This window comes from Tamandua tetradactyla, chromosome 25 (assembly GCF_023851605.1).
Source record: "Tamandua tetradactyla isolate mTamTet1 chromosome 25, mTamTet1.pri, whole genome shotgun sequence".
NCBI classification, from domain to species: Eukaryota; Metazoa; Chordata; class Mammalia; order Pilosa; family Myrmecophagidae; genus Tamandua; species Tamandua tetradactyla.
This window is the reverse complement of record NC_135351.1, coordinates 42671874-42696687: the sequence shown is the minus strand read 5'-3', so window position 1 is coordinate 42696687 and position 24814 is coordinate 42671874. Positions and strand designations below refer to the sequence as shown.

At 46.4% G+C, this 24814-nt stretch overlaps 1 protein-coding gene across 5 annotated transcripts in view; it reads right to left on the bottom strand.

The window, feature by feature from the left end:
* Window positions 1-21097, bottom strand: part of AIG1 (androgen induced 1) — a 202173-nt gene extending 181076 nt beyond the window's left edge. For 2 of the 5 annotated variants that reach the window (XM_077143352.1, XM_077143353.1), the window contains exon 1: window positions 20856-21081. In XM_077143352.1, coding sequence (XP_076999467.1) covers window positions 20856-20996 — 141 coding nt within the window. In that variant the 5' untranslated portion in view covers window positions 20997-21081. Of the gene's footprint in view, window positions 1-2861; window positions 5136-20855 lie in introns of those variants that run through there. The other 3 variants (XM_077143355.1, XM_077143350.1, XM_077143351.1) reach the window with 3 other exon arrangements.
* Between the last annotated feature and the right edge of the window lie 3717 nt (window positions 21098-24814).

The window sequence follows — 24814 nt, the reverse complement described above, 5'->3', positions numbered from 1 at the left end:
TAAGGGTTCTCGCTTTGACCGTCAGCCTGCTCAGTTCAGCTGGTCTGCCTGACCAGGATGCCCCTTAGACCCCACATGTTAGCCCAGCTCGGCCCTTCTCAGGCTCTGCCATGTCTTTGTGGCCATCCTTATTTGACAAGGAAGCATGGTGATGAGTGCAAGGGGTGGCAGGGAGCCCTCCCTGGCTGAGCTGAATTGCTAACGCCGTTTCCTGCCAGGCCAAGCCAGCCCACCCCTGGGGTTTAATTCTGGAGCGCCCAGTGATAGAGCTACAACACCCTCTAGGATCCTTTAGCATCTGTGACTACTCTGGTCCAGGCCCAAGAACTGAGCACCCAGATCGAGGAGCTCAGGCTTGGCAAAGGCCTTTGGTCACCCGAAGACACCCCCACTCAGGCCGTCAGAGCTGCACCATGCCCACGGCTGCACCATGCCCACTGAACCTTCAGCTCAGACAGCATCTTGGGGCTGGGCCTTGGCTGAATTCCCACTGATGTGAGGTCAGAGGAAGCTCCAGAGAGGAGCCAGAATCCCACATGTGCCACTGCAGAGGGACAGGGGTGGGGGCATGAGGCAAGACCTGTCCCAGCAGGGCCGGGCAAACGTGACCTCCCAGCACTTCTATTTCTTATTTTAGCCCCATGCCTGTTGCATGGATTAACTAGCTGTAAATCCCTTAAACAACAAAATTCCCGAGGGCCGGTCTTCCAGCTGTAACGTGGGACGCAAGACCAAGGAAGGCCCAGCTCCGGCACTGCCTCCAGGGGTGCAGGGATGGACGCAGCCCCCATCCCATGACGGGGCCCCCAGCACCTGCACAGGCCGCCCCTCCCCACCCCCACCCGGCTTATCACCTGGCTTCGCAAACACCTATGCGGTTGATGAACCTCTCAACAGGGACCTCTCTGCAGCGTCCCTGCCGCCACCACCAGCAGCAGCCAGAGCCACTGGGGGCTCCTGGCTCGTAGGGTGGAAAAGGGGCAGCAAACCCCAATGGGGGTCCTTTACTCTGTTACCCATACAAATCCCACCTGTGACGGCCCCTTCCAGACCCAGGTAACTCTAAAGTGAACACCTTTCGCTAGAGCTCATCAGAACGAGGGCCCTTCAGTAGCTCATTTTAGACAATGTCCGTTTATCGCATTCATCCTGCCAACACTGAACAACGTGCAATGGCCTAAAACCAGATTCTAAAGGCACCCCTGATCATCCTCAAGGCAGCGGCCAATCGGTGCCACCCAGGAATCTGACCGCCCCTAGCGATGAAGCGTGTGGCACCCCTAAGACCCCGTCCTTTCTCCTGCCGCTCTGCGTAGGTTTATACACGTCTTCGTATGAGCATCACCTGGCAAAGCATCTGACACATAGTAGGGACTCAGAAAATGTTTGTGTAAATGAGCCAATAAATAAAACATGGTTATTTTTTCATTGCCTTCACTGCCAACTTTAAATGAGTAAATTAATTTAAATGAATAACTTTGCAGGGAATGCAGACTCTAGCCATGGCTGTCCTCTAGTGTCCACTTCCTAAGACGCAGGTCTGGGCTCGCACTTGTGCTCAGCATGTGCGCACAGCTGCAGGACGCCGGGACGATATAAACACAGATCAAAGTGACAATCCAATCACAGAGTGTGGTTTCTTTGCTGTGGTTTGGTTTTGGTTTTTGACGAAAAACAAATGACCATATTGACATGCCCACATCTGTCTCTGCTTATAATGAACTTTTGGATTTCGTTAAAGCAGATGTCTGCTGAGTATAACAAAAAGTAAAGGTGGGTGGTAATGACAAAATAAAATGCAATGTCGAGGATGCCTTTGGGGGCCAGGGTGAGGAATGTTAAAATGGACGCAGTGATGACCGGTTACCATGGTCACCCGCTGGATCTGCTGGAGCACCTGAAATAATGACATTTCCATTTAACGTCTCCTGGATGTTGTACGTCATTCTCACTGAAAACGTTTGCTGGACGTGAATTCAGGAGCCACGGCAGGTGGCTACCATGACAGACAGGCCTGGTACCCCACTTGCAATCTTCTCCCTGATTTTGGGGGTCCCCGCCCCTCATGCCATCCTCCAGCGGTCTCCCACCCCTCCCGCTCTCTCCCTGCTCTGAAATGCCCCCCATAGAAGGAATTCATGCTCTTAAACATGGTCCGGTCCATTCCCCCTTACCCTTCTCCCTCCAATGAATAATTCCCCAGAAATTAGGCTGACTTGTTGGGGAAACACCACGATCACCGATTGGAGTGATTCATGCAATATTGTGAGCACTTGTGGACTACTTGGAATTTAACTGCTGGAATGTTCTCCCAAGATTCTTTTGCACAATGGGTCCAGGGGTCTACCAGAGACCTCTCTCTGGGCAGTCTCATTCCCACATTTTATCGCCTTATTTTCCCAAAACAGAAACTTGAAGAATGGATGCAAGCAACCTGAGATCTCACTTTAACAACCTTGCTTTTGCCTGTATTTAAAGCAGTTTAACATCAGTATAAATAGTCATAAGAAAAACTGTAACTCCTCAGCATAAATTTTATCACAGTAGACTTAAATTATTTGAGGAAATGAACTTTACGGAGGACCACATTATTCTATTCCTACATTGGCTCTTTATAGAACTTTTAGGGGTAATGCTATATGTATATCGCTTGCCTTTCAAAACATAGTGAGGGCTTTTATTTTATAGATTAAAGTTCTGGTCAAATGTGCGTTCCTTCTTTTTCTGCTTTCTTTATAAGAATGATTGACATCATTGTCTATCCAAATAACATTGAGAAAAAATACTGAGCTCTAACGAATACACACACACACACACACACACACACACACACACACACACACACACATATATAATTTTTGGGGGGGGCAATGCCTGATCTGGGAATCGAACCCGGGTCTCCCACATGGAAGGTGAGCATTCTACCACTGAACCACTCAAGCACCCTAACAAATATTTTTAATGAAAACGAAATGCCAAGCATCTTTACAACCAAAGTCAACTCCTGGGTTCCACAAGCCACATGGATTTCTAAGACCAAAGCGAAGGCCTCTGCATGGAAATCCTGTGGCTCAGAGGATCCATTCAGCAGTAAGAATGGAGTAGAAACACTGACTTGGAAGAATACAAGGTACAAGCAAAACTAACAAAACAGCAAAACTAAGCCAATGTGGTCAGCGGTGGCCCATGGCCCATGGGTTATATCCATGTGTGATGAAAGGTTCATGACGCTGATGAAAGCTAGAGAAAGGGTAAATACATTTCTAAAATCAGCATGACACCACTGGGAAAAAAAAACAACAACTGTCATTGAATGGATTTTCTTAAAATGCTGGCCACAGCACGGCTCTGACACACATTTGGGTTTGGCATTGGGTCTCCCAGACAACAGAGCAGGTGAATTCCCACAAATCGACGCTTCTGAGAAATCACTCTGCCAATTAGGCAAGAACATTTACACACTGCTCTTCCAATTCCTAATTGGCTCATCAGTTGCAAGTCCAAATTGCACAACACTGAAGACAATAAGGAACAGGATGTAAACAGTGGCACAGCAGGTAACTGTGCTTGTCAAGGGTGCCTTGCTTAAACAGACGGATTCTGGCTGGGTAGAGAGAGCCTTCATAATCTGTTTCTCCTGAGATGCTGCTTTAATTTCCCCATCATTCCAGATCCCACAGCCAACTTCATGGCCCACCCTTTAGAGAGCCTCCCTGTTGATACTGCTTTTTATGAAGGCCATAAACCAGCAAAACTAACCAGTACAATACATCATTTAGGATAGATACTATTAAGACAAAAAAAGGAAAGGGAATAGACACAAAATTCAAGATGGCAACCACGTCCAGATGGGCGGCAGGAAACTGGGATGGAAAAGGAACACAGCATGTGAAGCCAGCCCAGTGGCAAGGTTTATCTCATAACTATTTTTAATAACTCATACACATATCATGTTTAGTATATTATGTTTTTCATTTATTCCATGATTGAAATCCCTCTCTGGCTTAGCATAGGGCACTCAGTGGAACAAAGCGTAAAGTATGCCTGGATTAAGCATAAAGTATACCTACATTTACTCTGTAAATCAGAAGCCGCTTTAAAAGCTCTTTGATCTTTGCAACCTTTCTGGCTAAAAATCATATGGAGTTTTCTGCAGTGGTAGCAGCAAATACAACGAGCTAACGAGGAGGTTTTGGCTAACTGATGTTGTGGTAGCTTGAATTATGTATTCCAATTTAGACATGTCCTTAATCTTAACCCACACTTCTCTGGGTGTGAACCCAGGGAAAGCTGAAGCCATTGAAGATGTCCTTTTCAGTTAAGTGTTGCCCACTGGAGGAGGGTGGGCCTGAATCCACATTACTGGGGTCCTTTGTAAACAGAGACATTCAGATGCAGAGAGACCCACAGGGAGGAGTCAAAAGCTGGAAGTCAACAGAGCCTGGAAGAGAAAGGAGAGGCCACCACCAGGTGATGTGAGGCAAGGACACAGGCCAAGGAACTCCAGGGACCTCTGGCAGCAGCCCCAGGATGCTACAGACTTTGGGGAGAAGGCGTTGACCTGCTGCTGCCTGCAATCTGGATTTCTTCTAGCCATGAATCTGGGAGCCAGTTATTCCCACTGATTAAGCCAACCCCTTGCGTGGCACTTGCCACAGCAGCCTGGCAAACTGAGACAGATATTTATCATGTTCGTCAAAAACAAATGTGTTCATCTCGGGTGAAATCAAAGATAATATTCGTTACTGCCCTGAATGCTAGATTAAAACTGCTTCCTTTTATGTTTGTTTCTTTTACCCAAATTCTTCACTGAAGTTTCTTCAAGTCCTGAAGCTGGTTTAAAGATTCTTGTTTGTATCATGTGCTTTCTCCACCATGAAGATTGTTTTCTTGTCTCCGGCAATTTCTCAAACAAAGGTATTTTAGTTCATTATTTTATCATGTAATGAATACAGTATCAGTCCAGCTGGATTGAAAACTTCAAGAGCTGGGTGGATTTGTTGGTCCAATTCAAATGGATGAGCTGCTCTTTGGGAAAGATGCACAGAAGATACAAGTAAATGTTCAGCTGACCCAGAGGAAATGTGACCCCTGGAGTTGTTCCACATGGCAATCCTGGGTGATGGTGGCCTTCCCTGAGATGGAAAACACAGGGGTAGAAGCAGGTTTGTAAGGTGAAATCAACAATTGTTTTGAAAGGCAAATTAATCTCAGCAGAGACATAGAGCAGATGGTTGGATCTAGGAATGCAGCTCAGGCGTGGCTGGGACTCAAGATAAAAACTTGAGAGACCAGTATTTTGAAAACTCTATTTAACACCGTGTGCTGGGTGAAATCCCCACAGGTGTGAATGCAAACTGGTCAGGGAAGAGGGCCCTGGACTGATCTCTGGGTCACTCCTCATTTAGAGGTTAAGAAGAGGAAACCATCAAGGAAGACCAAGCAGGAACATCCAGAGAGGTAGGAGGGAAGCCAGGAGAGTACAGCTCCTTCAAGCCAAGGATTAAGAAGTGTTTCAAGAAAGAGAAAGTGACCACTTGGGTCAAACGTTGCTTAGAGCGTAAGTTGAATGAGGACACCCCATGATGTCTGTGGCTGTGGAGGTGACTGATAGCAGAGGGCTTCAGGTACAAGCAGGACCAACGGCCTGCTCTGCGGTGGCCTCTCCTCAGGCTCAGCCGCGCGGAGGGGACAGGGGGTGGGTGAGGGGTAGAAGAGGGGTTACAGATTTCCCAGGTGAACAAGACGGAAGGTGAAACGTGGTAGGGGAGATGAGGCCACGCAAGGGCGTCCATGCCATGCTGGGTCATGGGCTCGAAGATGCTCGGGGGATGAGGAGGAAACGAAGCTGGGAGTGAAGGCACTGGGGAAAGGCACTAGGGTCTAAAATTTCTGCATTAAGGAAATATTTCTGAAAAATGCTCCCACAGCAAAATAATCGAACAAGCCCCATGTCAGCAAAAAAACAAGACAGGTTACCACTCACAGACATTCTACCAGCAAAATAACATCACTTTTTCTTAATAGTTTAGATAGTTTGGTACAGGCTGCTCTCTTTCTATATGTACTTAAGGCCACTAATGGCTATCTAAAATATATATATGTATGTTTTATATATATATATCAAATTAGGTCACATCATAATGGCTTTTTGTGAAAAACAGAAGTTGGTTCTGATATGTTTATTACAGGCAATCTCTGAATTTAAATTGTGTTAATATATGGAAAAACTAGATGTTTTAGAAGGAAAAAATATTTAAATTATAATGCTAAAGTGTCCTTCAGTAAAAATGTAAAATGGGAATAAAGCAATTGCAATTGTTCTTAGGTATCTGTGCTCCACTCTTAATGTCTTGTAACTCCTAACTGATAGGGAACCCATCTGGATTGAAAGATGTTCCTTTTCTGGAAACTATATTTTGAAGTCATTAAGAAAACCGTCTACCAAATTTATCATATCGAATGCACTGAACCTCCATCTCCGCGGTGTGGGACTGCAGACACACATGCAATCACTCCCAAGGTGTAAAACCATTTATAGTGACAATAACACAAGGTTCTTTTCTTCTTCTTTTTTCAATGTTCCCTGATATTTGAAATCCCAATTTAAGAGCGAGGAGGGAGCAGTCCGAATGGGTGAGCTTTTTAAAATGACTTAGAGAGGCCTAAATGAGACTGGAATTTACCATTGAAACTGTCCAATGATAAAAGCATGCCAGAACCTCAGAAGACACCAGTTACTCAGTTTGGACACATTAATTTATACCATTTGTATAAACTGCAAGGAGAACAGGAAAAATTCACATGGCTTCAATTAGCGCTTTCAGATGCTACTTACAAATAACCCTTATGAACTCATTTAAGGAGTATGTCTGGTGGGAGTGTCACTAATTCTGTGTAACTGAAATCAGGAAAACAACACTAAAAATATCTAAAAATACTAATTAAAACCGCACTAACTAGATTTCTGTCCAACAGTCTTCATTAGTGGCATTTTAGCATTTAATCATATCACTGTGCCTTGTAACCTGAAAGAGCCTAAGGTATTCTAAATAATTGAAACTAAATAGAGGATTTTGTTATTTTTGTTCCTTAGTAGGTAACTTGCTAGAGCATTCTTTATGTTTTAGTTTGTTTTTCATACATGGATACTTATATTTAATAGTTACTTTAAATCACAGACTTTTCCAGGATGAGTATAGATATGGGTCCTTTCTCATTTCTGTTGCCTGGAAGATAATGAACCTGTTTAATCCACATACTTTTTAGGGTGCATGGTCCAAGAGTCGAACCCGGGTCTCCCGCATGGAAGGCGAGCATTCCACCACAGAGCCACCCATGCACCCAGTGAATCATTTTTGAAACAACAATTTTGTAATTTTTTTATCAAGAATTTAAGATTGGGGTTGGGTGAAGATTGTGGCTGAGGGTAAGTAGCAGGACTGCAGGTGGCGTGAGGCTTACCTGTAAGTAAGGGAAGCGTGAGCACCGGGTTTGGTTTGGTTAGGATGTTTCAGGTTAAGAGGTGGACTGGGTATGCAGGCTGGAAAATGTGGAAAAAGGAAACGTCTTGAAGAGTGCAAGCTGTGAGTGAGGTATGTAGTGGGTATGTGCATTTTCCGTTAATTTCAACCATAGACATGAGGGAAGGGGTTAGAGGTCCTGAAAATGCCAGTAAGATAACTGTGGCTCTTGTGTCAACTACAGAAGAGACCGGCTTACCCGCCACGAGGAGGCTTACCCCGGGCTCGGTCGTGGAGACAGGAAGAGTCAGGGCTGAAGCGTCTGGGCCCGCCAGTCTTCCGTGGCTGGGCCGGGGGTCTGAGACCTTAAATCCCGTGGGAGGGCCGCTTGCCAAGGATGGCTGCCTACTCCCTTGGTGAGAGGCTGAAGGACGGTCAGCTTTCCAGTGTCCTGTCTTGTGGGAAAGAGGGCAAGGCCTCGGGATGGCTTGGGATTACAGCAGGTTTTGCCCAGTGTCCTTCTGGCCACAGCAAAAACAGGGGCCCGGGGGTGGCCGGGTTAGTGGTTTTATTTCACCTTGTTGGGCCTGAGCAGATTCTACCCTATCCTTGCAGGGTACTGACCAGCAGTAAGAGCATTTTCTCACTCCTGAACTGATTTTTTAGTTTTCCTTCCCTCCTGTCTATTGTGGCAAACCCGGAAAGCAACCTGGATAAGTTCATCCTGTGGGGCTTGGGGTCCTTGCTCCAGCTTTTGAAGTTTGTTTGTTTTTTTTTTTTTTTGCATGGGCAGGCACCAGGACTCGAACACGGGTCCCTGAAATGGCAGGCGAGAATTCTCCACTGAGCCACGGTGGTTTGTTTTTTTTTTGTTTTTCAGCTTTTCAGCTTTTTTATGAATGTCTGGAGCTGATTGTGTAATGAAGCATGTGTGTGTGTGTGTGTGTGTGTGTGTGTGTGTGTGTGTATGTAGGAAAAGGTGCCCTTCACGTGAGGCTGAATCTAGAGCAGTGTATTTGAGAATCGAATCTGTTAGGTGGCTCATAAAAGCTATGGCATTTTCATCCGATCCTTGGGAGAGTTCCAAAAGTTTGTCATAACTGACTGCCTTAAATCCTCTTCCTCTTTGTTCCTTCCCATAGACCAGTGAGGAAGTGGTGCAACTCAAGTAAGTCAGGAGAGTGGGTTGGTGATTTCAATCAGGGGGACCGCAGTGGAGCCCTGTGAGCACGAGGGTCAGAGGGAAAAAGTCGATCTGCATAAGCAGAAGCTGCTGCCCAAAGGCGGTTGTTTTTCTGAGGGCTAGACGGAGTAAGGATTGGGAACATGTCTTGGTACGTGAGGTAAGAGGTTTGAGTTAGACATTTAAATTCACGTCCTGCTACTTCCCTAAGAGGAAGAATACCTGCAGAGGGGGGGCAGATGAGGGTGAGGAAGTGGGGAGTTCTCCAGCAAGGGGGTGAGGAGGGCGACCGGGTGGGAGAGGGGAGGGGGGGGAGGGGGGAGGAGCGGAGGGTTGGGGGAGGGGAAAGTGACGGAGGTGGGGTGGAGCCTTGAAGGGGTCATAGGGAGGGGGTGGTCGGCTGGGTGGAAGGCGTCGGTGGGAGGTGGAGAAGAAGGGACAGAGTCGGGAGGTTTGGGCTTTCCAAACAGGGAGAAGGATTCAGAGGTTTTGGCTTTTCATTGAGGACCAGGATTTGGAGCGGAGTTAGAGAAGAACAGAGCGAGGGCTCAGCACGCATTGTCCAGAAAACTTGGGCATAGAGACCTCATCCCACTTTGCAGATCACTGCAGGAAATTATTAAGGTCAGTAAGAATTTTAAGATTAAAAGATTGTTTTCAGGCCAACAATTTTGGTTGTCCAGAAGGTACTGGGGCCAAGGCACCATAGAGAAAAACAAGTTTCTTTGGTTTGATGGCCCCTTGCAAATCTAGGCTTTTTTAGGTGGCATAACAGACACCCCAAGGGTGTGTCTTAGGGGGACTAGACTGTGCTGCCCCCAGGCTAGGGAAGGGAGAGAGTGAGGAAGCAGGAAAGAACAGGAGCACTCGGTGGGGACACGCTTTGGGGTCACAGTTCAAGGGCATAGACGATGTCTCTGAAAAACAGAGGCAGGTGTCCCCACATCTGCATGACACAGAGAGAGAGAGAGAGAGAGAGAGAGAGAGAGAGCCTCTTCGGATGGAGCCTGGGCGTCCATGGAATTCACCAGAACTGGGACCAGGCACGAGGCAACAGACACGGGACGCTCCGACTCAGCACCCACATCTGTGAGAGGAGAGCCTTGACCGCACTGTCCCGGATGGTTGGGTGTTTCCAAAACATCCAACAAAACTCTGCAGAGAGTGGGGCCTCGGGACCCAAAACAGGACCTCTGTGCAATGTACCCTGAGCCCGGACCGCCATGGGCCCTGCTGAGATGTCCCGCAAAAGCGTTCCAGCCAACCTCATCCCTCAGCCCCTCCTCAGAGCAGCAAGGGACCAGTGCTGGGCGCCTGGCACCGTGAAGTGGAAGCAGGGATGCTCAAGCTATAGTAGAGAGTGAAGACACAGCCGGTTTCGGCACCAAATGTTAGAACAAATTGGGGTGGTTAAGTCCAACACTCATAACCACGCAGAGAGTTGAGGGTGAAAGGGGCTTATTATAAAGGGGGGAGGGGGAAGAGGAGGGGAGGGGGAGGGGAAAGAGAAGGGGAGGGGGAAGGGGAGGGGGAGGGGGAAGAGAAGGGGGAGGAACAGAGGGGAGGGGGAAGAGGAGGGGGAGGGGGAGGGGACAATAAAGGGGGAGACAAGGAAGAGGAGGGGGAAAGGGGAAGAGGAAATGGGGAGGGGAAGAGGAAATGGGGAGGGGAAAGGGGAAAAGGTACACTTTCTTCAACAGCCTGAAGAAAATGTCCACCTGCATCATGTGTTTCTCCTTTTATACTCTGAAGTTCGCCGTCCCTTATTGGTCCTGAATTCTGTGTTTGGCAACTCGTCTGATTGCCTTTGGCTGGTACTTTTGCTTCCTTCTTTTTGTGCCTGCCTTGACCTGTTTGCTCCTTATTGGTGGAGTCATACCATCCCTTAATGTGGTTTCTTGCCCCGGGCAGCACTTGTAAGAGGCATCACAAGTTGTGATAAGGAGGAGGAAGGGCGAGGGAAAGGGTCATGAGTCAGTGGACCATGAATTCCGGCCATTCCTGCAGGGGGAGAGGGGGTTGGGGCCCGAGCTCTGTCCCCTGCAACCTGTCACATCTCTGACTTTAGAGCAGGAGCTATTGGGGGGCAGATGGTGGAGAGAAGGCTAGGGACATTGGTTACATATTTCAAATCAATTTAGCAGCCTTGGCTTGAATGGAACTGTTCTCTCAGATTCTGGAAACCAGTTGGCTGAAAGTTCTAGTTTTTTTACATTATTGTGAACCTTTATCCTTTCTATTTTTATGATAGGTAGATATTTCAATCTCCCCCCTGCCAGGTTATAGGTGAAGAACATAAGGCACTGAGCAGCTCAGTGTCCAATGAAGTCCAGTCAGAGGCTTCACACGCGAGAGGTCCTCTCCAGAGCCCATATGCTTCATCACTGAACCTTCTCTCTTTGTGAAACTAGGACTAGCTAAGCAATTAGTTTATTCATAGTCTCATCCCTGGTCACTTGCCCATATGTAGCAATTAGAATATAAACAGTGAACATGCATCAAGCACTTAGTAGGTGCCAAACATTGTTATATAGTTAATATAAAGTATCTCATGTAATTCTCACAACAACACTGTGTGACAGGTACTGTTACTATTCCCATTTAACACATGAAACAAGATAACAGACATCAGAAAAGATAACAAGATTGCCCGGGTCACCCAGCTGGTTACGGGAAAGCTGAGGCTCAAATTCAGCCTGACTCCTGCACCCTCACGTCTCAGAGAACACAGCGTCGGTTTGTCCATAATATGTGGCACCACCCTCCAATAAGTCCACTCCACAGTTCGCTAAAAATTCATATTTTATTAAGAATTATCATTTTACATGTTCAACTATAAATAAATACCTTGTAAACAGAAGTGTGCCTTCCTCAAATAAGGTTGGTTGCAAGGTAGCCAGCGACTTCTAAGTGCATTTGTGGTAGAGGATTTTATTTAAGAACTTTCTCACCCAAATTGCACAACTGAGTGCACCATCTCTTTTCCCTGCTGGGACCTGAGCCAATGCAGAAGTGTCTCTTCCAGCGTAGAACTTGCCTTAGTATTTCACAAGCGGATATTTCCCCATTCTCTGTACATTCATGATGTTCAGATAAATTGTTAAAAGTGGCAAGGATGTGCAAGTAGAATTACAAAGAAAAGGGCACTTTCCTCAGACTCCTGAAATTGACTTTTCAAATTGTACCTAGTAAATCACTCATGATTAAGCTAAAATACAGTTTTAGTGCATGACAAATGGAATGCACAATGAGACGTCCTGAGGACAGGAAGGGGGGGCCCAGTGTGCTGGGGACAGAGAGGGGCTTCGTTTCTTTCCTCTCCCCTTCCTTTTCTCCCCCGAGTCTTCCAGGGATTAGCCCCAGCTATTGAGCTGTACTGACAGCAGCACAGGATTCAAAACCTCCTCGAGACCCCCTCTCTAGCCAGAGGAACCGGAAAAAGGAAGCCTGTTTCATGATGAGTGAGGGAAACGTGTGATTTTTTTCCCCTGTTCTTTTTTTGACCCACTGGGAGGACACTCCAGCTGTGTGGAACTGCATGACAAATGGGAGGCCAAAATTCTGAGAGAACGACATAAACTCTGGCTGGAGGAAATAGGAGAAGCAGTTTTGGAGAGCTGGAGAGTATGGGAGACATCTTGGAGAAATGAGGGTGGAAAAAGAGGAACCCCTAATTCTCCATGTGAACCAACTGGGGATGGTCACAGTGGGTCTGGAGGAGCTCCGCAGAGTCTTCAAAACCTGAATTCCCATATAAACCATCGCTCAAGTCCCAGACGAAACCCTGGGAGCTGCAAGCTGCGGTCAGACCCAAAGGCACAGCACAGTCTTTGGAAAATATCATCTGATATCAGAACCACCATGGGACAGAGCAAGAGATCTGACTACAACCAGTAGACTGCCTGCTAAACAAACATAGACATATAAAAATCAACATTGTTCAAAGGACTTGATAGGAGCCAGAGTCTCCCAACATCATATTCAAAATGTTCAGAGTAAAATCCAACTTTACTTGTATACAAAAAGACAGGAAAATTTGGCCTTTATTCAAGGGGGGAAAATTAAAAAAACAACAAATACCAATTCCAGGATGGCCTAGATGTTGGAATTATCAGGCAAAGATTTAACAGCAGGTGTTACAACCATCCTAATAAGGTAAAGGTGAACACTGTTGCAATTAACAAAAAAATAGAATTTTTAGTAGAAAAATATAAACTATAAAAAGGGGTCATATAGAAATTTTAGAGTTGAAACTCAATATTGAACTTAAAAAAATTTACTGGATGGGCTTATTCTACTTTGCTAGCTGCCAGAATGCAACACATCAGAGAAGGATTGGCTCTCAATAAAAGGGGATTTATTTAGTTACCGTATAGTTCTTCAGAGGAAAGGCAGCTAACTTTCAACTGAGGTCCTTTCTTACGTGGGAAGGCACAGGGCAATCTCTGCTGGCCTTCTCTCCAGGCCTCTGGGTCCAACAATTTTCCCCAGAGTGACGTCTTTCTGCATCTCCAAAGGCCTGGGCTGAGCTGCAAGTGCTGAGATGAGGTATGCTGAGCTGCTTGGGCTGTGCTACATTGCGATCTCTCATTTAAGCACCAGCCAATTAACTCAAACGTCATTCATTGCAGCAGACATGCCTCCTAGCCAACTGCAGATGTAATCAGGAACAGATGAGGTTCAAGGACCATTGGCTCATGTCCACAGCAACAGAACTGGGTGCCTTCACCTGGCCAAGTTGACATTGAACCTAACTACCACAGGGTTCAATAACAAAATGCAAGTGACAAAGGAAAGAATTAGTGAATTTGAAGATAGATTAAAAGAAATCACACAATCTGAGGCAAACAGAGAAAAAAAAGACCGATAATAAAACATGAACAAGTCCTCAGTAATCTGTGGAACAAGAATCCAATGGTCTGACATTCATATCAATTGAGTCCAAGAAGAAGAGAAGAAAGAGACAGACTGCGCAGAAAGAATATTTGAAGTAAAGCCTTAAAACTTCTCAAATCGGATGAAGGACATAAGGTTGGAGAAGATCAATAAACTTAGGGAACATAGGAAAATTATGGGCAGACACAATATGATTAGATGGTTGAAAACCAGATAAAGAAAAAACCCTACAGGCAGCCGGAGAAAAGTAGCACAATGTATTCATGAGAGCGATGTCTTGAATGATTGCAGATTTCTCACCAGAAATCATGGAGGCAAGGTTACAGCGGCACGTAATCTTTACAGTGATGAAAGAAGAGAGCAGTCAGTCAGAATTTGGTATCCAATAAAAATATCCTTCATGAATGAAAGCCAAAGAAAAACAATTCATTCAAAGAAAAACTAAGAGAACTTGCTTCCAGGAGACCTGTTCTAAAAGGAAAAAAGCAAAATTCAGGTCAAAGGGAGATGACTCCAGAGGGAAACATGATGTAAACATCTCTGGTTGCTTTTTTTTTTTTTAATTGTAAACCCCAAGTAAATATCTAAGATATATATAAAGAAAAGGAAATAAGAAGGTAACAAAAACTGACAAAAAAGTCAAACCCAAAAAGAAGGCAACTATGGAGGAATTGTGTAATAAAAATGACACACAGAAAACAAATTTCAAACTTGCAGAATTCATCCCTTCCTTATGGGTAACTGCACTAAATGCATATGGATTAATCTCTTCCCTTAAAAAGCAGAGATTGGCAGAAATGAATAAAATACATGATCCATCTATGTGTCATTTAGAAGAGACTCACTTTAGACCCAAAGGTACAAAGTAGATGAAAGTAAAAGGATGGAAAAATATGTTCTATGCAAATAATAACCAAAAAGAGCCACTGGACCTTTAATAATATCAGAAAAATAGACTTTAGGTCAGGATTTTATTAGAGACAAAGAAGGATATTATACACTGCTAAAAATGTCAATCCACCAAGAAGTTATAATAATTACAAAAGCATACATAACTAACAATAGTCACCAAAATACATAAATCAAAAACTGACAGAACTGAAAAGAAAAACAGTTCTACAATAACACTTGGAAACTTCCAACTTTCCAGAGCTGGAAACCCCACTTTCAACAATGAACAGAACAACTAGACAGAGGATCAATAAGGAAAAAGAAAAATTGGAAAACTCTATAAACCAGTTAGATTTAATATACATAAAGTAAACATTCCATCCAACAACAGCAGAATGCATATTATTCTCAAGGGCACATGGAATGTTTCCCTGAACAAACCATATGTTAGGACATAAAACATGTCTCATTAAATTTAAGAATAATAAAATCATAAAAAGCATCTTCTCTGACCACAATGGAATGAAACCAGATGCTAAGAAAAAAAAGAAAGCTGGAAAAATCAGAAATATGTGGGAATTAAACCACATACCCTTAAACAACCATGAGTAAATGAATAAGTCACATAGAAAATTTAAAAATACTCAGAGTAAAGGAAAACAAAATCACAACATATGAAAACTTATGGGATGCACTAAAATCCGTACTTAGAGGTAAATTTACACATGTAAACACTTAGGTAAAAAAGAAGAAAGATCTCAAATCAATAACAACTTCATAGCTTGAGGAACTTGAGAAAGAAGAGCAAACTAAATGCAAAAGGTAGCAGAAGGGAGGAAAAATAAAGATTAGAATGCAAACAAATGAAATGGACACTAGAAAGCCAACAGAGAAAAATCAACAAAACCCAAAGTTGGCTATTTGAAATGACTAACGAAATTGAAAAATCTTTAGCTAGCTTGAACTACTGCTGTAAGCTAGAACATGGACAACCCTTGGAAACATGGTAACAGCCTCAAAACTGCATATTACATGATCCATTTATATTTTTAAAAAATGTCCAGAATAGATAAATCCATAGAGAGAAGGCAGATTAGTGATGCTAGAGAATGGGAAGGGGGTGGTGGGGATGGGAATCAAGAGTGATGACCTAATGGGTGTCATGGTCAGCTTCATGTATCAACTTGGACAAGTGGTGGTACCTGTTTGTCTGGTTGGGCAAGTGCTGGCTTGTCTGTTGTATGAGGACATTTCATAGAATTAAATCATGATCACGTCAGCTGCATCCACAGCTGATTCCATTTGTAATCAACCAAGGGGAGTGTCTTCTGCAATGAGCGATGCTCAATCTAATCACTGGAAGCCTTTTAAGGAGGATTCAGAAGAGACAGGCTCTCTTCCTGCTTCAGCAGGCGAACCTCTCCTGTGGAGTTGGCAAAACTAAGTACCATAGTTATATAAAGACACAGAATCTCTTCTCCAGATTTTTCCTGTTTAAAATTAAGCCATGAAGTAGACTCAAGCATGCATTTTATTAGGAGCACCTAAATAAGTATAGGGCAAAATCAGCTTCATAATTTAAGTACTTACGCAGTTTATTCTGTCTCTTTAAATTCTTTTTAAGTGGTAAGGTTGTTAGCAAGTCTAAAAGCAAAATATGTAACCCCTATACATACTTGCTCACTCCTGATCTTCAAGTCCCCCAAAAGTTTCCACTTCTGAGCTCTTACTTATTCTGTCCCTTCCATGGTTTCATGGTTTACTTAAATGCTTTAGAAATATAGAATTAGAGAGAAAAAAAAGTACTGAGATTTTTGTGGTAAATTGAATTATGGTTCCCAATTTAGACACGTTCTTAATCTTAACTCACATTCTTATGGTGTGAACCCTTTGCAAATAAGACCTCTTGGAGTTGTCATTTTTAGTTAAGGCAAGGCCCAATCAAATGAGGTGGAGCCTTAATCTGATTACTGGAGGTCTTATAAAGAGAGGAAAATGGAAGATGGAAAAGGAGAGGATACAGGCAGGTGACAGGAGAGCCAAGGAATCCCGAGGGTCGCCCCCAGCCAACATCACAGTCTTGGGGAGAAAGCAAGCACGGCCCAGTTCTTAGACTTCTGGCCCCTGAACCCAAGTGCCAACAAATGCTGCTGTTTCAACCAGCCCTAGGGATGTCTGTGATACCAGCTCAGGTAAGCTAAGACAGTTCTATGACCTTAACCTCTACAAAAATACCTTCTCCCCATCAAAAGACAAGACCATACCTCTCTGTCATAAAATCATGGTATAAGAATTGTTTATATATCCTTCGAAAAACCAATCGAGGGCAGTATACCATCTACCCAATGTCCTCTGTATGAGCATCTGAGTGATAAATAACCTTGAAAAGTCAGCACCTGGAAAACAATTGTATCTTTCCTGATAAATCCTTAGCTTCCTCTATGCCAGCACAAGGAACAATGTAATCAAACTCTTTATCCTTTCCAGCCCTGTCTCCCTGAAGGGCAGTGAAATTCGTTACTCTGTTGCAATAACTAATTCTTCCCTCGTAGGTGATACATATTTTTCTTTGTATTTTATTTTGAAGTTGTTGTTTTTATAACAAATTTTTAAGTATGATCCAACGGGTGTACAAGGGACGCTTTGCAGGTTCTGGAGTCAGCAGAGGTTGCTAGCGAGACATTGCCCCACGCACAATCCTGTGATAAACCACGACCGGCCCAGCATGGCCCAGAGCAGCGTCCCTCAAACTGGGCCGTGCACCGCGCCCCCGAGGCGCTGTTAGAACACAGATGTGGATTCGGAAGGTCTGAGGCCCCTGACTGCCCCAGCTCCCAGGCAGTGTCCGCCCGGCTGGCCCCCACTGGCTCTGAGGAGCCCAGAGCGTGAGGCTCTGCCACGGCCAGAAGGCGGCGGGCCAGGCAGGTGACCAGTCCCAGGACTCAGCATGGCGAGGCCACACAAGAGAGCAGGCGGCACAGCCAGGCCTCTTTGCCCATCCTAAAAACGCAAAAGCACTTAAATCTAATATCAATTTTAATTTAGTTTTTAATAACAGGTGCCTGGTTCATGTATTACAAAGAAGTTGATTCTGACACATTGATTAACCTTTCTACCATACAGATCTGAATAAAGTTCTGGTTGATACCAAAAAATCCATGTTTCTTTGAATATTTTGGGAGAAAATGGGCAAGAAAAGAATACTCGTTAAAAATTCGGACAGGGAAAGTTTCCATTTATTCAGACATTAACTAAATATCAATCATACTCCAACTGTGCATTTAGGGCCTCTAATACATTTGAAAGAAAAAAATGTATTTCTTTCAAATGATATATGCTGTTTCATTCTGATGCTTCATCTTTGTTATCTGTGGGGATAAGTATTAGATAGCCCAGGGAATTATCCTTTAGTTAGCAAAGGAATGTGCATCATTGATGTAAATTCGTCAGCCATCAGACTGGTTAGAGAAATATTTGAATATCAGTTAGCTTAAGTTTTCTTTCTTTCCAACTTATTTCCAATTAAGTCTTCCCTCCTTTTGCCTACCCTGTGTAAAATAACAGTTGCCCTTCATGAAACATGTCATAGTAAAGAAAAGACCTGATTTTCCAGTGTGGTTCAGTTTTTATAGATGCTTGTCCTACCCACTGTTAAATGTATGGATCTCTTCTCCACAACATTTCAGGATAAAGTAGGAAAAAAGAAGCCTGTAGCTTGGGTGAAGCTACAATTAACCAGCTAACTAACACACCTAAAGGCCTATTTGGATGAAAGCATTTATTTCACATAAATACAGCAGCTGACTTTTTTTTCTTTTTTAGGCAGAGGCTTTCAGGAGAAGGGTGCTAGTTTTCCAAGGCTACTCTAACAAACGACCCCAATGCGGGGCGAAAACCACGCGGTTATCTCGCAGGGCCGTAGCTCCGAAGTTCAGGACGCCTTCCCGGGCTAACTCCGCGGTCTCGGTGGCGGTGGGTCCCCCTGGCCGCCTCGGGGAGGGCCACTCCGCCCTTTCCAGCTCCCTGGGGCCCCCGGCAGCCTGTCCTCCCCCGCCAGCCTGTCCTCCCCCACCGAGGCCAGCGGCCGCTGTGCGTCCTGGCCCCGACTCCCTCCTCCACTTCAGAGGACCACTGTGACGCCTTTGGGCCCATGGGATAATCCAACGTCATCTTCTTCTTTCAAGGTCATCTGATGGGCGACCCTCTTCCCTTCGCCCCATCCCAGTGCCTCTCCGCAGGTTCCTGGGAGTAGGACCCGTGCACCTCAGGGTCCCGCTGGGCCACCCTAAGGCAGCGCTGCACCTCCACTTGGGAACTGCGCTCTCCGGGCACGCTTTCCAACACAGGGAAACGAGGCTCTTGGGGAAGGAGCAGCGTGAGGCTACTGCGACTCTGCTTCTCCCAGGACCACTCAGACTCACAGGGGTATGACCATGCTGGAGTGGCCGTGCCAGGAAGCCCTGCTCGCCTGCACCCGCGGCCCGGGAGTCGCCAGCCCGCCCGCTCAGCCGAGGGCCGGGGATGCGGGGCGCAGCGCGGTGCGGCGGGGACCCAGGATGCCGCCGTCCACGCGACCACCAGACGGCCAAGACTCCGGGAAGCAATGTCCTCTTTCCAAACGTTCTCAGGCTCTCTGACGTTCATTAAAATCGCCCAGGGCACTAGGTGATGAAGTTTATTGGGTTTTTGTTTGTTTGTTTTTTAAGGAAAAAAACACAAAAGGTTAAATGGACACATGATAGGAGCATAATCTTTTCAGAACAATACTGAGGATTGGGAGGCTGGATGTTTTTACAGCTGAAGCTCCAAGGGCCCTAAATCTCTAATAACAAAAACACTAACACTGCAGGAGTGCTTTAGCGGATATTTTAGACCTACTTCCTCCAAGGAGACTCTCAGTTAAAGAGAAGAAGCTCTTAAAGGTAATTATTTTATTTCAATACAAGCTATGGAGAGGAAAAGGTTTGAATGATGGGTTGAAGGCCTGACAAACTGAAATTAAATATGAAACAAGGTAGAATTTTCCAGTTAGAATATACAGCCTGAATTCTAGACTAGAAAAAGAGTCAATCAATGGAAGATGTCGGCTCTAAACCTCACTGGCAAAGCCAGTCTCCACTGACATGCCAATCAACCAATAAGACTTTTCGTCCAAACAAGTCTTTTCAATCAGATCTCTTCATCTGGGACAGCCATACATATTCCCGTTGCTAAAAGTTGCCACAGACACAGGTAGCACAGGTAGCACACAGCCTCAGGAGGCAAGGGAGCTGCCCCCATCTGGCATGTCCAGAGGCAGATGGGCTCCAGGAAAGTTGCAAGTTGAGGATCTGAAACTAGACACCCTTGAAATGCTCCACGCCCTGGGAGTCTCCTTTCCCCTGGGAGCAAGACCGCAGTTTGGAGATTGCTGGGAAAGGGAATTAAACTCCTCTTTGAAAACATTACAGGTGATGCAAAGATAAGCTGCTCTTTCTTAAAAAAAGGGCTCTGCATTTCTTCCCAGGCTTTGGGCATATCTTAAAGCAAGCACAGAGTTCTCTTCATCAGAATGGAGAACCAGCAATTAGAGCTTATTATGCAGTTTATGCGGAGGCCCTTGGTATAATCTTGGAGGGACAGTCCTGATGTCCCAGGAATTGCTTCTCCTTTTCCTTTAGCTGACTCTTTCACTTAAGCCAGCGCCTAGGCTTCCCCACCTTAGGACGTGTGATCCCAACTGAAGCCCTCACTGGGCCTCATGCCATCTTCTGATTCTCTGTGAGGGGCCTTTCTAGAGTCAGAAGTCCATAAGCTTTAAAAAGAAACCACACCAAAAACTGCAACTGCATTAACTATAAGGCTGTGCCAGGTGAGGTGCCATTCTGCAAAGGTTTGCAAACTTTTGCCTGCAAATTCTGGGAGGAACTGGAAACACACTCTGGAAGTCTCCCCCCACTAAAGTTTGTGTGGGAAAGGGAGATGCAGATTACCGCCAAGGGGCCAAATAGGAGGGCAAGAAAACTTCAGTAGATGAGTCCTCTTCCTTCCGAGGATTTCCATCCTTCCCAGTGGAGCTCCGGGTCCCCAGGCAGCCCCGTGTCCCACAGCTGCTGCTGCTTTATCCCACGGGGTGCTCGGCAAAGCACCTTGGGGGCTGGGCCCGGGGGCCGGGCCGGGTGCAGGCCCTCCGCGATCCCGGTCGCCGAGAGCTGCAGCCAGTGGAGAATCTTCCAGCATCACCTCCGGGCAGCAGCTGTGGCCCCCTCCAAATGACCCACCTGGCTGCGCCCACCTGCGCTCGCCCCCCCCCCCCCCACCAGGTCCCGCAGAGCGGCGGCTGCAGGGCAGCGGGGCCTTGGGCGCACCCCCTCGGCGACCGGCGGGACCGGAGGCGCGCGGCGGCGTCCACGAGCCCGGGGACAGGGGTGCGGGGGCCTTACCAGGTCAATGAACGTCAGGAACTTCCAGCTGCCGCCGTAGGTCTGATGCGAGGGCATCTCGATGGCCTTGTAGTTGCACAGCACCGAGCAGTAGGACAGCAGGATGGCCGCGCGCAGCACCTGGCACGGCACGAGCGCCATGATTCCCGGGGCCGGGCGGCTCTGCGCGAGGGGACCAAAGGGCGGGCAAGGGGGCGGGGGCGCCACTAGGGACACTGGATACGCGCGTCCGCAGCGGCGACCGGCGCGGCGGTGGGCGGGCTCGTGCGGCGTGGCGTCATCCCGGCGTCGGCCGGGTCCCTCCGCTCCTGCGCCCGCGGGTCCCGGGAGAGCCGTCTGCGCGCCCCCGGCCGGCCTCTGAGTCCCCAGAGGTCCCGGAGATAGGGCGCCCGGGGCGAGGCGGCTCGGGGCCATGGGGTCCCGTGTTCAGGGGACGGAGGGGAGCGCGGACCCGAGAGTGAGGGGCCGCAGGGGCGGAAGGGCAGCGGGTGCGGGACGCCAGGGCGGGGGACGAGGGGCGGCGGACTGGGGGTGGAGGGTGGGGTCGAGGACCGGGGACTAGGGAGTCCCAGAGCCGGGGTCGAGGGGGCGCGGGGCGCGAGGGGCCGTGGGCCGGGGTTGAAGAGGGCGCGAGCAACCTGCGCTTCACCGGGAGACCCCCGTGTCCCCAAACGTCCCAGCGCGGAATTGGGGCTTGGGGTCCCTGGGGTGACTGCTGGCGACACCACGGTGCGACCCCGCGCCCAGGTCTCCACGGGCGCCCGCCTTGGTCTGCCCACCGGGCTGTGAACGTGGCTGAGCACAGGCGGTGAGGGGCCCGCACAGGCCGTGCTCTCGGGACAGGACAGCCGCGCCCCGCCCCGCGGCGCACAAACCACCGCTTGGTGCGCTACAAGCACAGGACGAGAACTTGGCGCTGGAGGCTGACAAACAGCAATTTACAAGGGAAGGAATGTCTGCCCTGTCCGCTCGAGGACGCTCACACGAACTTCAGAACTTCTGTGTGAGACGCCACGGCGTGTGTACTTACTGCTCATCTTTTAGGAGTTAAAATAATGTTGCGCTTTCTTTTTTTTTTCTTACACTACCATATCAGGGCGCCAAGGAAGGAAACTATAGCCTGGATTCCCTCTGCTTTTCTGTGTGTGTGTGTGTTTGTGTGTGAGACAGAGCGGGTTTTCTAATCGTGATCGAATTTCAGCCAACCAGATGCAGGGGCAGATTCTGAAAAGACGGCAGAGGGATTTCCTGTGGGGCCCTTTAAAGCAGGTGTCCTCTCCAAATAGTCTCTGCGTCAGAGGATGTGGGCGGGACGCCCACGAAGCAGGATGCCAGGGGGCAGCGAAAGCAGCGACTCACAGGGGCTGTCCTGGAGCCTTTCAACCGAGCAGGAAACAGAATTAAATAAACCCATCAGATTTTTTTAATTGGCATTATAATTATGCTAATCATACCTGACATCACGAAAATTAAGATAATGCTAAGAAATTTTGCGGGCATAAAACCACTCATTATTCAAGAGTGGTACTCACCTCGTCATATGAAAAGATGGGTCTGTATATTTTTTTGTTGTGTCCATACTACATATTCATAAGAACGAAAAATAAAACTAAACAAAAAAAGTAGATCTGCTAAAGGAAGATCTGTCTTACTAAGACCTTAGTAAAATTTTTTGAGTTCAGTGTGATATTCTACAAGTTTGACACAGCCTTCCTGCCTTGCATTTTAGAATGTCATCAGTAGGATGCTCTGTCTCCCTCATTACAAAACGTAATTATCTCATCAGGCCATTAAGTTTTAATTTAATTATTTTTTGTTATTGTTCCTTGGGTTTTTGGTGTCACTTCTGAGAATCCATTGCTAACTCTAGGGCGGTGAAGGTTTACTCCTAGGTTTTGCAAGAGTTTTATGGCTTTTGCTGCTTTATTTAGGCAGAACATTGAATCATGTTCCCCAGCGTTTTACATTCTTCATCTCCATCCCCATTCCTGTGGGTGAACCCACTATAAATAGGATCTCTTGAAAATGTTATTTTCAGTTAAGGTGTGATGCAACAAAATGAGGGTGGGTCTTAATCTGGATTACTCACTGTTTTATGAGGAGAAGGCCACAGAGGGAAGCTGGCGGTCAGTGGAAACGGAGCAGGAGAGGGGCAGGGCCATTGCCGCATGATGTGATTTGTGTATCACTGTTCTAGGAAAGCCTCCATTCACAGTCAGATTTGTGCGGACAGTGTTAAACATTTGGCTAAGATTTTCTTGGGTACAAAAGCAATTATTTTTATTGATGAACAAATGAATGAAGGATTAATTTTAATGCACAAATGCCTACTCGTTGTATAGTTACAACTTGGGTAAATAAAGAACAGAAACAGGAAATATCTTAGACGGCGTGTGGTAGTTTAAATCGCATCCCCAGCTCAACATGCTCTGAATCTTAATCCTCGTCCCTGTGGTGTGAAGCTATTGCAAAAGGGACCTTGAGAAGATGCTAGTTTTAGTTACGGTGTGGCCCAGCTGGGTCCGGGCAGGTCTTAGCCCACCTTACTGGAGGCTTTAGAAAGGAAAGGGAAGTCGGGAGCAGGAGGGAGCTGCCGGTCAGCAGACCCCACAGGAGCCAAGGGGACGTGAGGACCTCGCCGGTGGCAGGGGGCAGAGGGGTGCCGGGAAGCCAGGATGGCCACAGCCAGCCCCAGAGCACCATCGGGAGAAAGCCAGCCTTCGTTTTGGACTTCTCCTAGCTCTAAACCAAGAGCCAGTTAGTTCCTGTGTTTAGGAAAACTGAGGTATTTGTGATAGAAGCTCTGGCAAATGAAAGCAGTCATTTTGAATTAATTTTCAGGTGTGGTGTGAGATGAGGGCTTATTTCATTCTTTGGAACTATTTGTTGAAGGTCCATTTCTTTTTAAATAAGTAACTAAAGCACTGTGCCAATTTGAAACTGTCGCATACCCCAGGAAAGCCATGCCCTTTAATCCTCATTTAATATTGCTGGGTGGGATCCTTTTTATTGTTTCCATGGAGATGTGACCCACCCAACTGTGGGTAACTTTTAATTAGGTGGTTTCCACGGAGGTGTGTCTCCACCTGTTCAAGGTGGGGTGGCTTACTGGAGCCCTTTAAGAGGGAACCATTTTGGAAAAAGCTTTAGAGCCACGAGAGCCCCCACAGCCAGAGACCTTTGGAGATGAAGAAGGAAAACACCCCTGGGGAAGCCTTATGAAATGAGGAGAGAAAACTAGCAGATGTCGCCATGTGCGTTCCCAGCTGGCAGAGGTGTTCTGGACCCACCGGTCTTTCTTGAATCAAGGTATCATTCCCTGGATGCCTTCATATGGACATTTTCATGACCTTAGATCTGTAAGCTTGCAGCTTAATACATTTCATTTTTAACAGACATTCCATTTCTGATATATTGCATTCCAGCAGCTTTAACAAACTAAAACATGGAATGGGTAGTGGAGGAAGGTAGTGATAAATATGAACTATGGCCATGTAGACAGTTACAGAAATGAGGACTGTGATGGTGTGAATATTTTTTCCTTGCCTTGTAATGATTATCTGTGTATTTGTACACACAGCAAATATCTTTGTTTTCCTATCTCTTTTATCCCCTTTACCATATGACATAAGTTACATTGTTCATGTTATAGTATTTAAGTTGTAGGACATCAGTTTTAAGAGTGAATATTACCCAAGACTTGTACCCTATTCTGGAGAGATTCAATGCATTTTCATTGGTACATAGGACAGTTGAGTATTGCTAGACGAGAAAAAAATGTGTCTGTTATTGTTTTCTGTTTAGAGATTAAGTATGCTTAATAGCTATACACAAGTTATATAGCTGCCAAGTTGACAAGGGGTGGACTATGATGGTCAGGTTCACGTGCCAATTTGTCCACGTGATGGTGTCCAGTTGGATGGCCAAGGAAGCACTGGCCTGTGTCTTTATACTTAAAG